We start from the raw sequence: 23,845 nt of genomic DNA on the forward strand, positions 1-23,845 counted from the left end.
GGATTATACATTCATTCTATGTTTTTTCTACTGATTACACAGGGTGGCTAATCGGCTGACATGGTGACACATGGTTGCTATATTGAAGGCGGTGTGTCCGCATTATATCTGCTCAGTATATGACGACGAGATGGTACTTGATATGTTTACATGGTCTCCATGACTACCAACGCCATCTTAGCTACGTCATCACGTATGCACATGCGCATTGTCCTGATACACCATGCCAGTTTTGTGGTCGATGTACTATGGTTGCTATGACTACGATGCTCATGCTGATGACGTTTGCTAGCAATGTGTTTCAGCTGGTTTGTATGCGAATTATGGCGGTTTCCTAAGCGTATCAGGTAATTAGCTGGGGGTATTTAAGGCACTCTTTGGGTGATATGTTTTATGTCTGTTGTGTGTGACTTGACACATGTGACCAAGGCCTCTGTGTGTGGCCGAAACGTTATGCTTCTAGTAACATTAAAGGTGATATTTTGAATCTCTTGTGCTGGCTTTTACTGTTGTGGATACAGTGGGATTCACACCGGATCCTGTCCTTCAACTATTTCTATGTTTGGATTTACAATGGCCGTGCACAGAGTGGCTGATGATGCTGGTGAGTGCTGATCTTTCTCTATATTATATTATAATATAATTATATATATATATATATATATATATATATATATATATATATATACACATACATACACACACACACACACACACACAGTGACTATTATATAACAAATGGGTTCAATAGAAACTAGTGATTCCAGTAAATGTTATTTAGTTCACATGACAATTAACATGTGCGTCTAACTGAACATATTTGATGAGCCAATGACAACAGATATATGTATTGCTCCTGTGCGCCAACCGAGGTATACTTTTCAACAACTAATTTGTTTAGTGAATGAGTCCCTTTATAAACTTTGCAGGTTCATTATTTACATAACATTTGTGAAGTTTTCTCTATGTTACTAATTAAATAAAATTATCTTTATGTAGATTGTATCAAATTCCTCTTAGTTACAATTGTAAGAGCTACCAGTTTAAAGTGAATGTAAATTTTGATGCTAAAGTGCCCGGTTTTTAAAAATTTGATTAAAAACAGGGGAACTTTAATTCATCAAAATTTACATTTCACTTGTGTTGTGAAAAAATACTGACCTTTTAATCTTGACAGCCGCTCCAGCTTCTCCGCCTGTCGCAAAGCCTCTTCCTGGGTCTAAAATGAGGAATCCGGCTTCCTCCAATCACGGCGTTGAATTAGACACTGATTCCCCCGGGGGGGAAGCCGTGATTGGAGGATGACCCATCCATCATTTCTGACGTCATAAATGGCTTGTGACGACCGGGGGAAGCTGGAGCGGCTGTCAAGTTTAAAAGGTAAATATTTTTTCACAAGTGAAATGTAAATTTTAATAAATTAAGGTGCCCGCATCAAAACTTACATTCACTTTAAATGGGACATAACATCCATACTTCACACCATTAAAGGACATTAAACACTTTGAGATGGTAATATAAAATGATAAATCATATGTATAAAAAGAAGTCTGCAATATACTTTCAATATTTATTTTGTCCCCCTTTCCTGTAATTCCGTTTCTAACAGGAACTAAAAAGCTCACAATTTCAGAATGGAAGTGCAGAACACTGTTATATTACACTCAGTCATTGGCTGCCCACTCTAGTGACCTATTTATAACTGTCCCTAATTGGCCACAGCAGAGAAAGTAACCTAAGTTATAACATGGCAGCTCCCATTGTTTTATAGACACTAAAACTTTACACTTATTTTGTCAATATTTAAACAGCTAATGAAACATTAATAAACTAATACATTTTCATTAGCTTTAATAAACTAATAAATCTACATGTTATTCTCAGACTAATCTTTTCTTTCACGGCATCATTCTATCTAGCATTTATTTAGTGTTTAATGTCCCTTTAAAAAGGGATATGAAATCCAAACAAATTATTTTGTGATTCAGACAGAGCATACAATTTTCCACTTTACTTCTATTATCTTATTTACTTATCTCCCATTTTATTCTTTGATGAAGCAATACCTAGGTAGGTGTCTGGAGCACTACATGGCAGGAAATAGTGCTGCCATATAGTGCTCTTTTAAATGGAAAACATTCTTGCAAAACTTATCATATAGTGCTCCATACGTGCTCACTAGTGAGCATATGTCCCAGCTTTTCAAAAAAAGATACCAAGAGAACGACTACAATTTGATAATAGAAGTAAATTAAAAAGTTGTTTAAAATTGCATGCTCTATCTGGATCACAGAAGAAACATTTTAGGATGCATATCCCTTAAAGTGTTAAAGAGCAAAAACAAGACTAAATATGTTCATTTTTATCTGTTTTAAAAGGAACACTGAACCCAAATTGTTTCTTTTGTGATTCAGATAGAGCATGACATTTTAAGCAACTTTCTAATTTTACTCCTATTATCAAATTTTCTTCATTCTCTTGGTATCTTTATTTGAAATTTAAGAATGTAAGTTTAGATGCCGACTCATTTTTGGTGAACAACCTGGGTTGTTCTTGCCGATTGGTGGATACATTCATCCACCAATAAAAAAGTGCTGTCCAGAGTTCTTAACCAAAAAAAAACCAAAAGCTTAGATGCCTTCTTTTTCAAATAAGGATAGCAAGAGAACGAAGAAAAATTGATAATAGGAGTAATTTAGAAAGTTGCTTAAAATAGCATGTTCTATCTGAATCATGAAAGAAAAAAAAAATGGGTTCAGTGTCCCTTTAAAGCACCAATGACATATCTGCCTCTAGTACTCTTCAATGTCAATAAAAAAAGGACCATAGAAGCATCAGTATTTGTGGGAATACGCCTGCAGACTATACCATAGCTGAGAAGGCCATCATTTAAAGGGACAGTAAACACCATGCAATTACATGTGGTGCTATACAATAACATATCAGCCAAGTCTAAACATTTTTAACAAATGAAAATCTTGTTTGTTGCTACTGTTGTTCAATAGCCAATCTTTATCCATCACTTGCCTTATTTGGAGGAGTCCAGCTAGACTTGAATCTGCAGCTGACAAGGTTGGCCACAGTAATTATGTTGGTATAAATTGCATTGCTTTGCATATTTTATCTGTTAAAGCCAATTAGAGCAAGATACATAGCAGGGTTAGCCTTGAGAAGTCTGCAGTGTGCTATTTTTCAGTTTTGAGAATTAGACAGTCCATTTTCAGAGCAAAACTACATGAAAAGAGGGTAAAATAAATAATGACAGTATATTGTAAAGTTGTTTTACTATATATAACTAAACATTTCATTTTTAATTATCAAGGTGTTTACTATCCCTTTAAGTGTGAGCTTTATGGGCAGTGGAAAGTGCGGGAGGCAGTTGTGTGTCTGCAGCGGTGATATAATGGGGTATATTCAGATTCTTTTTCTTTTTTTTTTAAACTCGGTAAGATGCTACATAATACACTATTGAAGTCTATGGATTTTGTATTTTTTTGTAAATAAACTATTTCATAAGCATATACACTTATTTGACATACAAGTACATTTGTTCAGGGAGATTGACTTGCCTTGCTCTTGAGAAATCGTTTGCACACTGCAGGTGTAGGCAATGCACAAGAAACCTCTTCTGCAATGTTAAATTTCGCTGTGCGATGCAGCATTACAAGTGGCAAATGAAGGCGGACAGGTTCACTACCTGCGAACCTGTCCTCCTCCAATGATGATACATTTTGCCTTATCTACATGTCTCTGTCACTTTAATACTTATCCAAGACAGTATACACTTGGTAATAGAATGAATGGTCTCACACTCCCTACAATGTTCTGTAACTTAGGGTATTCCGTTTTATTCTGTTTTCTTCAAACTGCAGCAAACTTAAAGCTGGTTTTAAACAATCTTCATTGTTTTGAAGCATAGACTAATATATATATATATATATATATATATATATATATATATATATATATATATATATATATATATATATATATATGTGTGTGTATTCATTTTCAATAACTTGGTCATTTAAAATAGGATTATACATTTAAATACCAAAGAATGTAGGTAATAAAACCCAACGTATTCTTATCAGCATTCTCTAGCTGTGCCAAATATTACAGAGGGATGGGGAATATTAACTTTCAGTGTAAAATAGCTTTGTAACTCCAGCAAGCTGAAGCCTTTATAAAGAGGTCGCTAAACTTATAGCCAGACATTATAAACACCTCTATTCCTTTGCTATTTTAATGAATCACTGTCTAACAAACCATCTTAAAAACATAACATAATGATACAGCCTGTTTCTTTTGCTTCCATGTTTATGTACATTAACAAAAATGCCTTGCTTTTCATTTGGGGATAGGAGGGTGGGGGTAACTTTTGCAATCATTTCCTGTACACATCTGGCATTCATGCTTTACAATCAAGTGTCTAGAAAAGTAAAAGACATTAACTCATGACTTCACACTATGCTAAACTATCCAGGGAGGGCTTAAAAAATGGGGTATTATGGGTAAAGGGACATAAAACACAATTTTGTTTTTCATGATTCAGATAGAACATACAATTTTAAACAACTTTCTAATGCACTTCTATTATTAAATGTTCTTAAATTTCTTGTTATCCTTTGTTGAAAAGCAGGAAGGTAAGTTCACGTATTTGCAGCACTAAATGGCAGCAGTTTTGCAACAATGTTTTACATTACCAAGAGCACTAGATGGCAGCACTATTCCCCGTCACGTAGTGTGTCAGACATGTGCACGCTACCTATCTGGATATCTCTTCACTTCAACAAATAATAACATGAGAACAAATCAAATTTAAGAATAGAAGTACATTGAAAACATTTTGGGTTTCATGTCCCTTTAAAGGGATGTAAAGGTTTATTTAACAACGGTCTTGCGGACCTGATCCGACAGTGTGGATCAGGTCCGCAAGACCTCGCTGAATGCGGAGAGCAATACGCTCTCCGTATTCAGCATTGCACCAGCAGCTCACAAGAGCCCCCTGCAGACCGCCAGCAGGGAGGTGTCAATCAACCCGATCGTACTTGATCAGATCAGGCGGACAGGGTTATGGCGCAACAGTCTTTAGATCGCTGCTTCATAACTGCTGTTTCTGGCGAGAGCTTGATAAATGGGGCTCTTTAAGTGAAGTGTATGGGTGCAGTTTTAAATAGAAGTGTTTTTTTTGCAATACACTTCCAATATCAAAAACGCTTCTAGTAAAAGTTATTACTATTTCAGCTGCATACGCACATATGCGGTGTGCACCATTATTAAAGCTCAGATTGCTGGTGGTGGTATGTATTGCGTCTGTAAATACTTATAATTTACAATACAAGCAACTGCTGATAGGTGTGGTGTTTGAATGCTGGTGCACAGGCCCTCACAGAATATGTCCATATGCCGCTTAAAAACAGTAATACATTTTCCTAGAAGCCTTTTTGCTAATGGAAGAATATTTCAAAAAGGCTTCTATTTAAAATCTAACCCGTTAAAGGGTCATAAAGGGTTTGCCTGCTTGCTATAGTGCAGGTCTTGTCGCGAGTCACAAGTCCACCCTATTAGACCCACCCTCCCTCCTGCAGGCTTGTTACAATAGTGCGGTCTCGCAGCTGGCGGTGAGACCGTGCTATTAAAAAAACGCACTTCTATAGAAAGACCTGCGACATTCAGGGTACTGGTCTTTAAGGGGTTAAATGCATCCAAGGACACTTCAGTTTTGACCTTTATATTCCTTTAATAGAAAATATTAAATAAGCATTTTATTATTCCTCTACCGCTTGCACATAGCAAAGCATTTAACTCCTTCAGATGGGTTACATACATAGTTAAAATCAGCACCAAAGCAGTAATGCACTGCTGTGAGCTAGCTCAAGACATCTGGTGAACCAATAATTGTAGGCGCATGTGCATAGCCAACAATCAGCAGCTAGCTCCCAGTAGTGCATTGCTGCTTCTAAGCCTATCTGCCTATGGTTTTCAGCAAAGGATACCAAGAAAATGGTAAGCTGAATGCTCTATCTGAGTCAAGAAATTTTGACTTATGTCCCAAATTCATATAAAATACAGTTGATACTAAGAAGATTCCATAATACAAAAGACTTTTGGACCAAAGGTTACATGTTAATAACATTACCATATTTTTCTAGACTAACTTTAAAGGGATATGAAACACATTGTCTTTTGGGATTCACACAGAGCATACAATAAAAAAAACAGTTTCCAATTTACTTCTATTATAAAAATGTTTTGTCATTCCCATGATATTCTTTGTTGAAGAGAAACCCAATTGTCATGAAACAATGTGGGGTTCATACACCTTTAAAAGAACATTTAATGCAAAACTGAGATGCACCTCTGCATTTCAATGCTGAAAATAAGTATTTTTTCAATTCATGCCTAGTGGCAAAAAGGCTGGTCGTAAAAGTTAGCGCTGTTTCAAATAGCCTTCAGTGATGTATTTGTTAGTGAGTATACAAACTGAGTCATCGCCATTAGAATACACACTCTAAGCTACTGCAGTGTTTGAATTCAGGCGTATACGGGCACATGCACAGTGAAAGCTATCAATGAAACTGTGATACATTTTACTAAATGTGTGTGTATTGGAAGAATAATACTATTCAGATATGAAATGCATTCATGTACGTTTCCACTTCAAATGGATATAACTGCAAAAGGAAAATGAGCATTGTACTACTACAGAATTGCATTACTGACAGCTAGCTGAACTCATCTAGTCAACCAATCACAAGAGACAAATGTTTGCAGGCATCAATCCGCAGCTAGCTCCCATTAGTGTAGGATATGTGGTATTATTTTCCAACAAGGGATACCAAAAGAAAAAAGCACATTTGAAAATAGAAGTGAATTTAAACAGTCTACAACAGAATTTTTATTGTCTTAAAAGATAGGTAATTCATTACCCATTCCCTAGTTCTGCATAACCAACACAGTTATATAAATACACTTTTTATATCTGTGATTACCTTGTATCTAAGCCTCTGCAAACTGCCCCTTATTTCAGTTCATTTGACAAACTTGCATTTTAGCCAATCAGTGCTGACTCCTAGGTAACTCCACGTGCATGAGCACAGTGTTATCTTTATGACACACATGAACTAACACCCTCTTGTGGTGAAAAACTGTCAAAATGCATTCAGATAAGAGGCGGCCTTTAAAGGGCCACTAAACCCAAAATCTTTCTTTCTTGATTCAGATAGAGAATAGAAATTTAAACATTACAATTTACTTCTATTACTTATTTTGCTTCATTGTTTAGATATCCTTAGTTGAAGAAAAAGCAATGCACATGGTGAGCCAATCACACAAGGCTTCTATGTGCAGCAACCAATCAGCAGCTACTGAGCATATCTACATATGCTTTTCAGCAAAGAATATCAAGAGAATAAAACAAATTAGATAATATAAGTAAATTAGAAAGATGTTTAAAATTACATTCTCTTTCTAAATCATGAAAGAAAAAATGTGGGTTTCATGGCCCTTTAAGGTCTAAGAAATTAGTATGTGAACCTCCTAGGTTTAGCTTTCAACTAAGAATACCAAAAGAACAAAGCAACATTGGTGATAAAAGTAAATGGGAAAGTTGTTTAAAATGACATGCTGCAGAATCTGTTGGCGCTCTACAAATAACCAATAAAAATAATAATGAAAGTTTATTTTGGACTAGACTGTCCCTTTAAAAGTGTCTATCATGCAGGTTTAATTTTGACTTTCCTATCCCTTTAACCTCCTCGCAATATTCTAACCGGCTTTTTGCGCTTGCCAGGTTAGCGCTTCTGCAAAAACGTTTTACTTTCATCTTGTGATATGCATGCTACCCAACACACACAAAAAGCTTACATCTAGCGCAGTTAACACAAAAGGGAAAGCAATAAATAGAGCTCCACTTGTAATCTAGCACTGTCGCTAGTCTTAAAATGACATGCACTAATGGAATGGAGCATGTAACTTTTTCAACTAGTATGTCTCTTTTACCTGTTTATTTTAAATACTGATGTTCTAAAAAGAAGAGTTTTGCTGCTGATATCTTATGCTGTTCTCATATAAACAGCTGCAGTATTCCATTATTATTACACAAACATTCCGACACATGACGTTAAAAGTCACATGAGTGTCAGGTGTCATTCACAATAAAGTTGGAGGGTTAACACATAGGAGGGAAGGGGTTAAATTACGGGGCTTATATTCAAAGCATAACTTATAGAAAAAAAAAAAAGTCACTCAGTTAATGTCCAGTTTCTCCAATAAAACAAACATAGAGTGAATAACTGTATCTGAATACAGTTATCAAGAACTTACCAAGTGGAAGGGAAATTAAGAGGCTCTCTTCAGCTTCTGCTTCCTGCGCGGGCCCCTCAGGCCCAGGCATAAGAGGTTCTGTCACTTGGGACATCTGCCAGGTCGCTCAGCGAGAAATATAAATGTAGCCAAATCAAAACCACCAGGCAGCTCTAAAAAGGAAAACAAAGTATATATATATGAATATTTAGTAATTGTATACCCCCTAAAGGTATTCATACATTACTCCAGAACTAATAAAAAAAAAAAAAAAAGGAAATGTGTAACCCCTTGAATGCCAGTTACTATTGTAGGAAGCTTCTATAGTGGCAGATAAGAGGTTAAATATCCAAAATCTACATGTATGCACTGCAATATTCAATATACTATTGCACAGTATAAAATATCATTTGCATATTGTTATGATTGATCTGTTAGGATAAGGACTTTTTTTTATCCTTTAGGTATGGACAAGGTTGATGAAGATAAATTATTTTAGGACAGAGTAGGTGAAGAGATATAGTTTATTTCTGCACTGCATAACTAATTGACTATACAACTTTAAATAAGTAAATTAATAGTAAAACTATTTACATGTCATTACTGCTGCAGTAAAAGACATCATGGGTTGTTAATGTGTGTCATGGTTGTCACATGGTAAAAAAAGTTTGTCAGTTGTATGAGTAATGTCCCAAAAGAAGTAAAGAGGACATGATATAACTTGTTGCAAGCATGGAGCAGTAAAAATGCATTTTGCACGCTAGTTGCATAAGCCAGAAAACAAGTCAAGAGGTTCAAGAAGGGGCAGCAGTAACTATCAGCGTTATAAAACAGCAGGCACCACAAAGCTAGCAGGATAACAGTCAGAGTGCATCTCCACTCACTGTGCCATCCCGTTAGCTGTAAGCACACATGCAGATAATTAGTACAATTATCTCCCCTCCCATTCACCACTACAGAAAATAAAAAAAATCTTTGAAACTTTTATTTACCTCGCACAGAAGAAACTTTTTTTTCACTCTTCTCTCACTTTTTCAATCCTTATTTTCATCATTTCCGGAGACTCGAGTCAAATCATCCCACTCTGGCAGGCAGCCGGCAGCCCTAAAACAGAGAAAGGAGGAGGATTCGGGTGCCGCCTTCTTATGGACCTTGAGTCAAAACTTAAAGAGGATGAGGAGGACCTGGCTCTGCCTTTATGAATCATGGACTGTACCAGCAGATCTAATACAAAAACTAACTGATGATTACATTTATAAAGTAACAATCATCATAAATGTGAAACGTTTGGAAATTAAACTGTACAACTGATTTTCAGGCATGAACATATGTATCATATATAGCAGTGCTTGACATACATAGCAGGTTAACCTCTTAAGTACTGAAAAAGTACTGAAAAAAACATTACATGGTAAAATCTGACAATAGCATCTTAATGAACTTGTCGGCCATACAGCATTATTTTAATTAAAAAAGGGGGTTTTAAGGACCACCAACAATTCTGCACTGTTTGTGTCTCCCAAAATAAAAAGGGGAGACACATTTTGGGGTGTAAAATCCTGATTTCCCCCACAGACTTTCAGTAGCCAACACTTACACATCAGCTCTGCTCACCTACATTAATAGATTGTATGAAGCCCTCAGCATACATAGTTGTATTCTTTTCAGCAGGTTTGTATACATGTGTAACTGTTTACTGTACACAGTTACTAAAAGCAGCCCTGCCATTACCTACTGTACAGGCACACACTGCTGAGAGACCCTGCTAGTACCTACTGTACAGGCACACACTGCTGAGAGACCCTGCTAGTACCTACTGTACAGGCACACACTGCTGAGAGACCCTGCTAGTACCTACTGTACAGGCACACACTGCTGAGAGACCCTGCTAGTACCTTCTGTACAGCAGAGACTGCTGAGAGACCCTGCTAGTACCTACTGTATAGGCACACACTGCTGAGAGACCCTGCTAGTACCTACTGTACAGGCAAACACTGCTGAGAGACCCTGCTAGTACCTTCTGTACAGCAGAGACTGCTGAGAGACCCTGCTAGTACCTTCTGTACAGGCACACACTGCTAAGAGACCCTGCTAGTACCTACTGTAGATCAAATGCAAAAAGTTCAAGCAGCACCTCCAATTGTACCAAATATTCAAACGTCATGATTTTGTGTGCCTTGGTACAATAAAATTGAATATTTGGTACAATTGGAGGTGCTGCTTGAACTTTTTGCATTTGATCTATCTGTTTGGAGCTTTGGCAGGAGCTCTTCAAGCCTGCACTCCTACCACCAGTGCTGGAAGATAATATTTTGCTTAGTACCTACTGTACAGGCACACACTGCTGAGAGACCCTGCTAGTACCTACTGTACAGGCACACACTGCTGAGAGACCCTGCTAGTACCTACTGTACAGGCACACACTGCTGAGAGACCCTGCTAGTACCTACTGTACAAGTACACACTGCTGAGAGACTATGCAAGTACCTTCTGTACAGGCACACACTACTGAGAGACCCTGCTAGTACCTACTGTACAGGCACACACTGCTGAGAGACCCTGCTAGTACCTACTGTACAGGCACACACTGCTGAGAGACCCTGCTAGTACCTACTGTACAGGCACACACTGCTGAGAGACCCTGCTACTACCTACTGTACAGGCACACACTTCTGAGAGACCCTGCTAGTACCTACTGTACAAGTACACACTGCTGAGAGACTATGCAAGTACCTACTGTATAGGCACAGACTGCTGAGAGACGCTGACGATATCTACTGCACAGGCACATACTGCTGAGAGACCCTGCTAGTACCTACTGTACAGGCACACACTGTTGAGAGACCCTGCTAGTACCTACTGTACAGGCACACACTGCTGAGAGACTAATGTTCACACATCACAGCCTTAAAGGTACAGCTCACACAGTCTTAAAGGATTACATTCTGTTATAATTTTTAAGCTAAACAACTAACATATTAAAGTTAATAAACATTAATTAAAACCTACTGACCTATATTTTCTCCAAAACAAAGTTTCATAACGTTCTAAAAGTTATATCTTTTATTCGCCGATGATGTCACGTTATCCTGCCCACTATTTTCAGCACTGCATGTTCAAAATACTTAAACCAATAACTTTGTGTTTAAAGCGCCATTTTGAAACCTAGGTATTGTAAACGTATTGGTACAGAGCAAAGGATACCCACGGAGTGGGTTTGGAAAACAATTAAATTTGCAGACAAGATTTCTGATATACGGTAGAGATATGTTAATGAAATGCTATTGATAAAAAGCGTATTTGGGGTAGTTAGTTAGTAACAGGCATAGAAAATATTTACTTACAGTGGCCCTTTAAAAGGGACAGGCACACCACATGCACAGTTTTAAAGGGAAAGATCACAGTAATGTTCATACAGAACAGCCTTAAAAGACAGCTTGCTGCCTGCTCAAACAATCTAAAAAGGAACATGCACACACAACCTTTAACGGTTTAACTCACATCTCACCCATAGGGGTCTATTTAAGAAGCAGCGGATGCCGCCTCCAACCCACTTCGCTTCAGTTCCGGCTGAAGCGGAAGTTAGGAAGCAGCGGTCCTACGACAGCTGCTCCTTATCTCGTCCGCCACGACAGCAATCCGCACAAGAACTGCTGGTGCAATGATAAATGCTGACAGAGTATGCTGTCAGCATTTATCGATGTGTGGCAGACATGATACGCTATATCGGATCATGTCCGTCCGCACATTAATAAATTGACCCCATAGTCTATAAGGGACAGATCACAGTTCACATAGTGCAGCCTTAAAGGACAGCTTGGCACCTTCTCACACAGTCTTAAAGTGATAGGCACACAACCTTTAAAAGGGTCACTCACCACATGCACAGTCTTTAAGTGACAGCTCACAGTAATGTTCACACAGCACATAATTAAAAGGAAACTCGTAGCATGCCCAAACAGTCATAAAGGGACAGGCACACACAACCATTAAAGGATCAACTCACACCACATGCAGATCACAGTAACCATCTGCACACAACACACACAGCCTTAAAAGGGACAACACAGTTTTTAAACTTGTACCACGCACACACGCAGTCTTAAAGGTACAGATGCACAAACACCCAATACACACAGCCTTAAAGGAACAACCAATACCATGCAAGGGACAGGCACACAGTTTTATAAGCAGACCCAAATGCACAGAGTCTTAAAAGGGTGCTCAATCTTAAAGTGACACACACACACACACACAGCCTTTTAAGGGACAGTTGACATCACACACACAGTCTTCATTTTTTAATTGTTCTGGTGCACAAAAACAGCGTACACAACCTTAAAGGCACACACACAATGCACACAGCTTTAAAGCACACCTAAGTAAAGTCTTAAAGGGACAGATAACAGCATGCACAAACAAATACAGTGCACTTAGCATTAAAGGGACTGCTCACACCAAAATACACACTCTCTAAATGGAACAAGCGCACACATACAGAGGGCACACGTCCTTAAAAGAACTGCTTCCAGCCTGCACATAGTTTTTAAAGGCACGGTGTAGTTAAACAATGCACACAGCCTTAAACCACACCAAAAACAGTTTTAAAGGGTCAGGCCACCGTACGCACAGTGTAAACATCATTAAAGAAACAGTTAACACCATGTGCACACAGACTTAAAAAGCTAGCACACTCACACAGTGCACACAACTTTAAAGCACACCTTAAAACACAGGGGCTAACCACAGCACGCATAATCAAATACATGACTGGCAGCCTTAAAAGGACAGCTCACCCAATAAATCTTAAAGGGACAGGCACTCACAGTCTTGTGACAATTCACATCACACGCACACAGTCTTAAAAGACAATACACAAACACAGTTTACACAGCCTTAAAAGTGAAGCTCACCTCACGCGCACACTATCATAAAGGTACAGGCACACGCAATGCACACAGCCTTTCAAAGGACAGATCATTGCAAATGCACACCCAAACACAGACTATGCACAAAAATATATACAGCAGACACACAGACTGTTGTTCCTTTAAAGGCTGTGAATGTTTGTGTGTATGTGTGTGCACTCCTCTCCCTTTAAGATTGATCGTCCCTTTAAGGCTTTGTGCGTCGCGTGCAAATGCTCAGTGATCTTTCCCTTTAAGAATGTACGTTGTGTGAGTTGACCTTTTAAAGGTTTTATGCCTGCCCCTTTAAGACTGTATGAGCAGGTGGCAAGCTGACTTTTATGTCTAAGCTGTTTGAACATTACTCTGATCTGTCCCTCACAGACTGTGCGTGTCATGTGAGTTGACCTTTTAAAGGCTGTGTGGGTTGTGTGTGCATGTCCCTTTAAGACTGTGTGAACATGCAACAAGCTGCTCCTAAGGCTGCACTGTGTGAACATGACTGTGATTTTTCCCTCTAAGTATGTGTGTGGTGTGAGTTGTCCATTAAAAGGCTGTGTGGGTTTTGTGTTCATGTCCCTTCGAGACTGTGTGAGCATGCGGCGAGTTGCACCTTTAAGGCTGTGCTGCGTGAACATTAGTCTGTCAGCAGTGTGTGCCTGTACAGTGGTACTAGTAGCATCTTTCAGCAGTCTCTGACTGTACAATAGGTACTAGCTGGGTCTCTCAGCAGTGTGTGCCTGTACAGTAGATACTAGCAGAGTCTCTCAGCAGTGTGTGCCTGTACAGTAGGTACTAGCAGAGTCTTTCAGCAGTCTCTGACTGTACAATAGGTACTAGCTGGGTCTCTCAGCAGTGTGTGCCTGTACAGTAGATACTAGCAGAGTCTCTCAGCAGTGTGTGCCTGTACAGTAGGTACTAGCAGGGTCTCTCAGCAGTGTGTGCCTGTACAATAGGTACTAGCTGGGTCTCTCAGCAGTGTGTGCCTGTACAGTAGATACTAGCAGGGTCTCTCAGCAGTGTGTGCCTGTACAGTAGATACTAGCAGAGTCTCTCAGCAGTGTGTGCCTGTACAGTAGATACTAGCAGAGTCTCTCAGCAGTGTGTGCCTGTACAGTAGATACTAGCAGAGTCTCTCAGCAGTGTGTGCCTGTACAGTAGGTACTAGCAGAGTCTCTCAGCAGTGTGTGCCTGTACAGTAGGTACTAGCAGAGTCTCTCAGCAGTGTGTGCCTGTACAGTAGGTACTAGCAGCGTCTCTCAGCAGTGTGTGCCTGTACAGTAGGTACTAGCAGAGTCTCTCAGCAGTGTGTGCCTGTACAGTAGGTACTAGCAGGGTCTCTCAGCAGTGTGTGCCTGTACAGTAGGTACTAGCAGAGTCTCTCAGCAGTGTGTGCCTGTACAGTAGGTACTAGCAGAGTCTCTCAGCAGTGTGTGCCTGTACAGTAGGTACTAGCAGCGTCTCTCAGCAGTGTGTGCCTGTACAGTAGGTACTAACAGGGTCTCTCAGCAGTGTGTGCCTGTACAGAAGGTACTAGCAGGGTCTCTCAGCAGTGTGCGTCTGTACAGTAAGTACTAGCAGTGTCTTTCAGCAGTGTGTGCCTGTACAGTAGGTACTAGCAGGGTCTCTCAGCAGTGTGTGCCTGTACAGTAGGTACTAGCGGGGTCTCTCAGCAGTGTGTGCCTGTACAGTAGGTACTAGCAGTGTCTCTCAGCAGTGTGTGCTTGTACAGTAGGTACTAGCAGGGTCTGTCAGCAGTATGTGCCTGTACAGAAGGTACTAGCAGGGTCTCTCAGCAGTATGTGCCTGTACAGAAGGTACTAGCAGGGTCTCTCAGCAGTGTGTGCCTGTACAGTAGATACTAACAGGGTCTCTCAGCAGTGTGTGCCTGTACAGAAGGTACTAGCACCGTCTCTCAGCAGTCTCTGCCTGTAAAGTAGATACTAACAGGGTTTCTCAGCAGTGTGTGCCTGTACAGTAGGTACTAGCAGGGTCTCTCAGCAGTATGTGCCTCTACAGAAGGTACTAGCAGGGTCTTTCAGCAGTCTCTGCCTGTACAGTAGGTACTAGGTAATAGCAGTGTCTTTCAGCAGTGTGTGCCTATAAAGTAGGTACTAGCAGGGTCTGTCAGCAGTATGTGCCTGTACAGTAGGTACTAGCAGGGTCTCTCAGCAGTGATTTTTCCCTTTAAGTATGTGTGTGGTGTGAATTGTTCTTTAAAAGGATGTGTGGGTTTTGTGTGCATGTCCCTTCAAGACTGTGTGAGCATGTGGCGAGTTGCACCTTTAAGGCTGTGCTGCGTGAACATTATTCTGTTAGAAGTCTCTGACTGTACAATAGGTACTAGCTGGGTCTCTCAGCAGCGTGTGCCTGTACAATAGGTACTAGCTGGGTCTCTCAGCAGCGTGTGCCTGTACAGTAGGTACTAGCAGGGTCTCTCAGCAGTGTGTGTCTGTACAGTAGGTACTAGCAGGGTCTCTCAGCAGTGTGTGCCTGTACAGTAGGTACTAGCAGCGTCTCTCAGCAGTGTGTGCCTGTACAGTAGGTACTAGCAGGGTCTCTCAACAGTGTGTGCCTGTAGAGTAGGTACTAGCAGGGTCTCTCAGCAGTGTGTGCCTTTACAGTAGGTACTAACAGGGTCTCTGAGCAGTGTGTGCCTGTACAGTAGGTACTAGCAGAGTCTCTCAGCAGTCTCTGCCTTAAAAGTAGGTACTAACAGGGTCTCTCAGCAGTGTGTGCCTGTAAAGTATGTACTAACATGGTCTCTAAGCAGTGTGTGCCTGTACAGTAGGTACTAGCAGAGTCTCTAAGCAGTCTCTGCCTGTAAAGTAGGTACTAACAGGGTCTCTCAGCAGTGTGTGCCTGTAGAGTAGGTACTAGCAGGGTCTCTCAGCAGTGTGTGCCTGTAAAGTAGGTACTAACAGGGTCTCTCAGCAGTGTGTGCCTGTAGAGTAGGTACTAGCAGGGTCTCTCAACAGTGTGTGCCTGTAGAGTAGGAACTAGCAGGGTCTCTCAACAGTGTGTGCCTGTAAAGTAGGTACTAACAGGGTCTCTTAGCAGTGTGTGCCTGTACAGAAGGTACTAGCAGGGTCTCTCAGCAGTGTGTGTCTGTACAGAAGGTACTAGCAGGGTCTCTCAGCAGTGTGTGTCTGTACAGAAGGTACTAACAGGGTCTCTCAGCAGTATGTGCCTGTACAGAAGGTACTAGCAGGGTCTCTCAGCAGTGTGTGTCTGTACAGTAAGTACTAGCAGTGTCTTTCAGCAGTGTGTGCCTGTACAGTAGGTACTAGCAGGGTCTCTCAGCAGTGTGTGCCTGTACAGTAAGTACTAGCAGTGTCTTTCAGCAGTGTGTGCCTGTACAGTAAGCACTAGCAGTGTCTTTCAGCAGTGTGTGCCTGTACAGTAGGTACTAGCAGGGTCTCAGCAGTATGTGCCTGTACAGTAGGTACTAGCAGGGTCTCTCAGCAGTGTGTGCCTGTACAGTAGGTACTAGCAGTGTCTCTCAGCAGTCTCTTCCTGTAAAGTAGGTACTAACAGGGTCTCTCAGCAGTGTGTGCCTGTACAGTAGGTATTAGCAGGGTCTCTCAGCAGTGTGTGCTTGTACAGTAGATACTAGCAGGGTCTCTCAGCAGTGTGTGCTTGTACAGTAGATACTAGCAGGGTCTGTCAGCAGTATGTGCCTGTACAGAAGGTACTAGCAGGGTCTCTCAGCAGTGTGTGTCTGTACAGTAGATACTAGCACCATCTCTCAGCAGTCTCTGCCTGTAAAGTAGGTACTAACAGGGTCTCTCAGCAGTATGTGCCTGTACAGAAGGTACTAGCAGGGTCTCTCAGCAGTGTGTGCCTGTACAGTAGGTACTAGCAGGGTCTTTCAGCAGTCTCTGCCTGTACAGTAGGTACTAGCATGGTCTCTTAGCAGTGTGTGCCTATTAAGTAGGTACTAGCAGGGTATCTCAGCATTGTGTGCCTGTACAGTAGATACTAGCACGTCTCTCAGCAGTCTCTGCCTGTAAAGTAGGTACTAACAGGGTCTCTCAGCAGTGTGTGCCTGTACAGTAGGTACTAGCAGGGTCTCTTAGCAGTATTTGCCTGTACAGAAGGTACTAGCAGGGTCTCAGCAGTGTGTGCCTGTACAGTAGGTACTAGCAGGGTCTCTCAGCAGTGTGTGCCTGTACAGTAGGTACTAGCAGGGTCTCTCAGCAGTGTGTGCCTGTACAGTAGGTACTAGCAGGGTCTCTCAGCAGTGTGTGCCTATTAAGTAGGTACTATCAGGGTCTGCCAGCAGTCTCTGCCTGTACAGTAGGTACTAGCAAGGTCTCTCAGCAGTGTGTGCCTGTACAGTAGGTACTAGCAAGGTCTCTCAGCAGTGTGTGCCTGTACAGTAGGTACTAGCAGGGTCTCTCAGAAGTGTGTGCCTGTACAGTAGATACTAGCAGCGTCTCTCAGCAGTCTCTGCCTGTACAGTAGGTACTAGCAGGGTCTCTCAGCAGTGTCTACCTGTACAGTAGGTACTAGCAGGGTCTCAGCAGTGTGTACCTGTACAGTAGGTACTAGCAGGGTCTCTCAGCAGTGTGTGCCTGTACAGTAGGTACTAGCAGGGTCTCTCAGCAGTAAGTGCCTGTACAGTAGGTACTAGCAGGGTCTCAGCAGTATGTGCCTGTACAGTAGGTACTAGCAGGGTCTCTCAGCAGTATGTGCCTGTACAGTAGGTACTAGCAGGGTCTCTCAGCAGTGTTTGCCTGTACAGTAGGTACTAGCCGGGTCTCTCAGCAGTGTTTGCCTGTACAGTAGGTACTAGCAGGGTCTCTCAGCAGTGTGTGCCTGTACAGTAGGTATTGGCAGGTTCTCTCAGCAGTGTGTGCCTGTACAGTAGGTATTGGCAGGTTCTCTCAGCAGTGTGTGCCTGTACAGTAGGTATTGGCAGGTTCTCTCAGCAGTGTGTGCCTGTACAGTAGGTACTAGCAGAGTCTCTCAGCAGTGGGTGCCTGTACAGTAGGTACTAGCATGCACAGTAGGTACTAGCAGGGTCTCTCAGCAGTGTGTACCTGTTCAGTAGGTTTCAGCAGGGTCTCTCAGCAGTGTGTGCCTGTACAGTAGGTATTGACAGGGTCTCTCAGCAGTGTGTGCCTGTACAGTAGGTATTGACAGGGCCTCTCAGCAGCGTGTGCCTGTACAGTAGGTACTAGCATGGTCTCCCAGCAGTATGTGCCTGTACAGTAGGTACTAGCATGGCCTCTCAGCAGTGTGTACCTGTACAGTAGGTTTCAGCAGGGTCTCTCAGCAGTGTGTGCCTGTACAGTAGGTACTAGCAGGGTCTCTCAGCAGTGTGTACCTGTACAGTAGGTTTCAGCAGGGTCTCTCAGCAGTGTGTGCCTGTACAGTAGGTATTGACAGGGTCTCTCAGCAGTGTGTGCCTGTACAGTAGGTATTGACAGGGCCTCTCAGCAGTGTGTGCCTGTACAGTAGGTATTGACAGGGTCTCTCAGCGGTATGTGACTGTACAGTAGGTACTAGCATGGTCTCCCAGCAGTATGTGCCTGTATAGTAGGTACTAGCATGGTCTCTCAGCAGTATGTGCCTGTACAGTAGGTACTAGCATGGTCTCTCAGCAGTGTGTGCCTGTACCAGTGTGTGTCTGTATCATTTTTAAGTAAAATAATGCCATTGGCCTAGAAAATAATTTAGAACAATAAATTAAGATTTTACCATTATTTGGATGCTCTGATGTTTCAGCAAATGAACATTGTTTTCTGTAATATTCAGATCTTCCCAATTACTCATCTAAGTGGTTATATTACAGTTCTAACAAACCATAAAGTGCCATTTGATCTTTTTATCTTTACCACCTTTTCAGATAAGGGTGTGCCCAAAATTCATACCCAAAACACTGTGCTATACACATGTGGAAGCAGACAGCATTACCTATTAATTTCCAGCTGTCATCATTGTTTATATGTTTCTGGACTTTACTCCCAATGATGCCTTATAATTTAGCCCTCTTTCTTTCAGCTATGGGTGTTCATTCAACCTTGCTGAAATGTAATTGGGACGGCTGGTATTAATTAGCTAAGAAAGAATGTGAGTGAAGTTTGTAGTTCCCTTTACATTTCTTTACCCATTTCCCCAAACAAAAAATACTCATACTCACAGTTGTATACGCTATAGTTGTCTGCAGCAGTGTCCAGCTGGGAAAGGATTCTTTAGTGCAGATGTTCAAAACTACACAGCGCTCAAGTTCCTTGTTCAACAAAACTTTCAGTCTTCAGTAGTTATAACTTGTCTCACATTATCTCACTGGGTGATCCAAAAAAACAAAAAAAACAGTATAATATGAATATTCTGCAACCCGGTTTCTGACTTTAAAGCTACAGAGGAAAAGGCTTCTTAATTCAGAAAGTTTAAAACTGCTTCTGTACTGAGATACTCAGTTAGCGGCCATTACAGCTCAGTTCTGAAACTCCACACACAGACACAAATTCACTCCCACATACACCCCGTGCACATACAATCACACGCCATCTAGTGCCTAGCAAGTTATTCATTACTTTAAAGATAAAGTTGACAGATGACTTTGAGTGTGATATTTTCTACTGCAGAAAGTAAAACTAGCTTTTGTCAACTCATGAGAAAAAGTTTCTTTACTTTGTAATGCGCAGTACAAAAGCCATTTATAAGTTTAAAATTTAGTGAGAGGAGAATTCACAGAAACTCACCTACTATATATTTTTTGCAAAATCTGGCCACATAGTGTTTTAGGTGTTATTATATTAGATACCAACAATATAATTGATCAATTATAGTTTTGATAAACATAATTTTGTGTTTGCAGACCGATTTTAGAAAACAATAATTCTGCATGTAGAAATTAGATACGTTGCACTTTTCAATGTTACTATTTTAATAAAATTATTATTTTTAAGTAGCATTATACCCATGTTGTTGTTACTTTATGAGCTGTTAAGGAGAATAGGCTTTTAACCCCTTAATGACGGATGTACCCATATGTTGTGTGTCTTTAAAAGGGACATTCTAGGTGAAAAATGTCATTCTTTAAAAAGATAGCTAATCAATTTATTACCCATTCCCTAGTTTTGCATAACCAACACTTATAATTATATACTTTTTTTTTTTTTTTTAGCTCTGTGATTACCTTGTATCAAAGCTTATGCAGACTGCACCCTTATCTCAGTGATTTTTAAATGCTTGCATTTTAGCCAATTAGGAGGGAGCACAATGTTATCTATATGGCAAACATGAGCTAGCATTGTCTGGCTGTGAAAACCTAAATAAAAAATGCACTGAGATAAAAGGCAGCATGCTGGGGCTTAGAAACAGTCAGGAATTTAGAGGTTTGCAGGTTATAAAGAATATTAATATTACAATGCTGGTTGTGCAAAGCTGGGAAATGGATAATAAAAAGGTATTATCTATCTTTTAAAACAATAAAAAAAATCAAGTAGACTGTCCCTTTAAGTGATTTTTGCCCTGTAATAGCATGGGTTCTGCTGAAAGCATTGACATTATAACATACCTCAATCCTGGAGCGAGAACCACACTATTTAATCCCTACAAAGAATAGATAGATAAATAAATAGATAGATAACATGCAAATTGATTGCACTCTTAAACTGGGCTGGGTACACATTCAGTGCAAAATTCACAGCCCTGGGTACAATAGAACTTACACACAGCTGTACAGCTCGCAGTAACTCAAGCAGTTAACCCCTGACCAGCCTGGGTGCAAATGATGTAGCTAACTCTTCCATTTTTGCTTTTAATCTTGTTGTGTGCTTGCAAGAGAGTAACAGAATTTCTATTTGTGTGGGGTGTATATATATATATATATATATATATATACACACATACAAAGGATATGATCAATGCAAACTTCTTGGAGAATTCAGAGTATAAGTGATCACACAAAAAAATACATTTGCACAATTTTATTTCCATTTCATTAATTATTAGTCCACAGTGTGATTTGGAGAACAGACCTCAAATAATGTGTCACTCTCTTAGACAGTGCATTGTGCTTTATTAAAGGTGTAAATATAAAATAAAACTTGGGTTCTTTATTAGTTTATATATTTTATATCACATAAAGCATAAATGTAATTATAAATAAGGTTAAAATGCAAAATGGGTTACTTTAACCTGTCCTCAGGCCTCGTTTTTAGGATATCTGAACTAGAACATAGGTGAAATAATCAGCTGATAAATAAACATTGTTATTTGTCTGCTCTCCTGAAAACCTGGCCTGTTGGGTAAGCCTGAGGACAAGTTTGAATACCAGAACCCAGGAGTATGTGCTTAAAGGATTCCAAAACTTTTTTTTTGCGTGCACAAACATAACCCAAATATCATATAACAAACATAAATATTTCATAAATTACCTACTTTTACATGCCAACAAAGCTGCTCTACATGATAAAATATCCATTTTATTTTCGCCGATTACGTCAGTTAATCCAACCCTCAACTATGGGCCGTACAAGATTAAAATCAATGTCCAATCGTATGCCAAGTAAATGCATATAATTATGCAACAATTTTGTCACCCTGTGCATGCATAATGCAATCGTTAAACTCGTGCATGCGCATATTTCCTCCCTGATGCCGAAATTACCCACACAGTGTTACTGGTTTGCATAGCGAAACACAGTGAGTGACGTAAAGGATGGTGCTTCAGCAAATTGCGCATGCGCATCGCGGCAATACTCCGCCATTTTCATAACCTCGCTTATTGGTCTGGATTGGATGATGTTAAAGAATAGCCGGCTGTGGGTTTGGAAAACGTTTGATTTTACAAATGTGATTTATACTAAATGGTAATTATTTGAAACGTAACATAAATTAAAAAAAATATATAAAATGTTTCCTTTTTGCGATTTCAGATACGTTTTTTTGGGGGGTTTAGTGTCCCTTTAAAAAATCTTTCAACTCTTTAACATATACATGAGAATGGATTCTGCATTTAAGTTGACACAAATAAAACATACCTAAGCTTTCAGTCCCTTTAGATATTTGTTACTATAATTTCTCTGTATAGCGCAGCAAAATTTCGTAGCGCTGTCAATTTAACCCAAGTAAACACATAGTAGAAATACTACTTGGGACTCAGAGCACTCTGGTGCAGAGTGAAAACTGCTGCTTACCAAATCAGTAGCTCTAGTAACACAGGTGAGTTGTGCACTGCTGATTGGATCAGTGAAAGTTGGGTTAAACAAAGAACGTTTAAGGATTGCTAGTCTTAAAATCACATGCTGTAACAAATTAAAGCATGTCATTTATCAACTATAATGGCCCTTTAAGTCCTGGCAGAGACACATAGTTTTAAACAAGAATGAATTAGAATTAACAAATTATATTTTAATTAAATAATTGTTTGTTGTCTCTCTGTTTGTGCCATTGGGAAATAAGTTATAAATACTGTACAATGTAACAAATGATCTTTTTTTATCAGAGCAGAGTATAAAAGGTGGTTTACAATGTACTTTAGCTGCATTTCATTTCAGATAATTCCAACCACATCCTGTACACCTGAATATGGAATATAACCGTTCCAAAGGAATGAAGACAGACACATTGTCAGCTGATCTGAATAGACAGACATGATTGGCTGTAAGTATGTATAGGAAGACAACACCAAAATTACAGGATTGTGTCCATTGAACGCTATAGATTTTCAGGATTACCTTGGGTTGAGAGCAGGTAAAATAGTCATGTTTACTAATCAGCTGATTATTTCACCTATGCTCTAGTTCAGATATCCTCAAAATCTGGCCTGTTAGGGAGCACAAGGACAGGTTGGAAAACCAGTGCTCTAGATATACTTTGATACAATTGGTTTTCTGAAACAAAATGTATTTTACATTTTCTTTACAGTTTGATTAGATGAGCATTATGCTTTGCTCAAACACAAAATGATAAGAATGAAGGATTCTAAAAACAAAAAAAAGAAAGAAGTACAACCTTGTTCCTCATTTTTTGGTGTAGCTAATCCAGCAACATTTTTTTTAAAACCATTTTTAAAGGTTATTTGTAATTTATTTACTCACCACAGTATCTAAGCATCATCTGAAGCTGAGCATGAGTTGTTCTCAAAGGATACATTCATGGTGCAGAGATTTGGCAGCTACAATCTTTGGCCTCTATACAGAGACACATTTAATATGGTACTACTTGCTCCTCTGTAATGAGAGGTTCTTTAAGGGATGATCGCCAGCTGTAAACTTCAGGGAAACGTTACTAGTTCAACCACTTACAGTACGTGTTAGGACTTGAAGGCACTGCAAAGCCTTTCAAGTTATGACTAAGATGAGCATTATGAAAGAAACATACAGTTCAAGTGCTGCTTACTAGGCCACGTATTGATGTGTTCTGCCTGTGTTCTAAAAAGTCTGATTTGACATTTTAGTATAACATTGTTTTGTTAATGCCAGCAAAAAAACAAACATGATGTTGAGGTGACAAAGATGTACTTTAAGTTATACTACATAACACAATGTTTAACCCAAAACAGCTCTTTGCATGTTTTCCCCCATATCTCAATGGTGGGTTTGTATGTAATAGTTGGATACATAACTATATGCCAAATAAGTGAGGCATAATGCCAGTTGTATGATAGTTAT

The 23,845-nt window shown here is 40.0% G+C and overlaps 1 protein-coding gene across 5 annotated transcripts in view; it reads right to left on the bottom strand.

Annotated features, from left to right (window-relative positions):
• The window catches only part of MDFIC (MyoD family inhibitor domain containing), a 217,580-nt gene extending 194,172 nt beyond the window's left edge, over positions 1–23,408 (bottom strand). The window contains exons 1-4 of one of the 5 annotated variants that reach the window (XM_053716700.1): positions 23,273–23,408; positions 19,363–19,508; positions 9,300–9,411; positions 8,329–8,480 (exon numbers count right to left, since the gene is read on the bottom strand). In XM_053716700.1, coding sequence (XP_053572675.1) covers positions 8,329–8,422 — 94 coding nt within the window. In that variant the 5' untranslated portion in view covers positions 8,423–8,480; positions 9,300–9,411; positions 19,363–19,508; positions 23,273–23,408. Of the gene's footprint in view, positions 1–3,027; positions 3,232–8,328; positions 8,481–9,299; positions 9,412–19,362; positions 19,706–23,272 lie in introns of those variants that run through there. The other 4 variants (XM_053716701.1, XM_053716704.1, XM_053716699.1 and 1 more) reach the window with 4 other exon arrangements.
• Between the last annotated feature and the right edge of the window lie 437 nt (positions 23,409–23,845).

Source organism: Bombina bombina, chromosome 6 (assembly GCF_027579735.1).
Source record: "Bombina bombina isolate aBomBom1 chromosome 6, aBomBom1.pri, whole genome shotgun sequence".
NCBI classification, from domain to species: domain Eukaryota; kingdom Metazoa; phylum Chordata; class Amphibia; order Anura; family Bombinatoridae; genus Bombina; species Bombina bombina.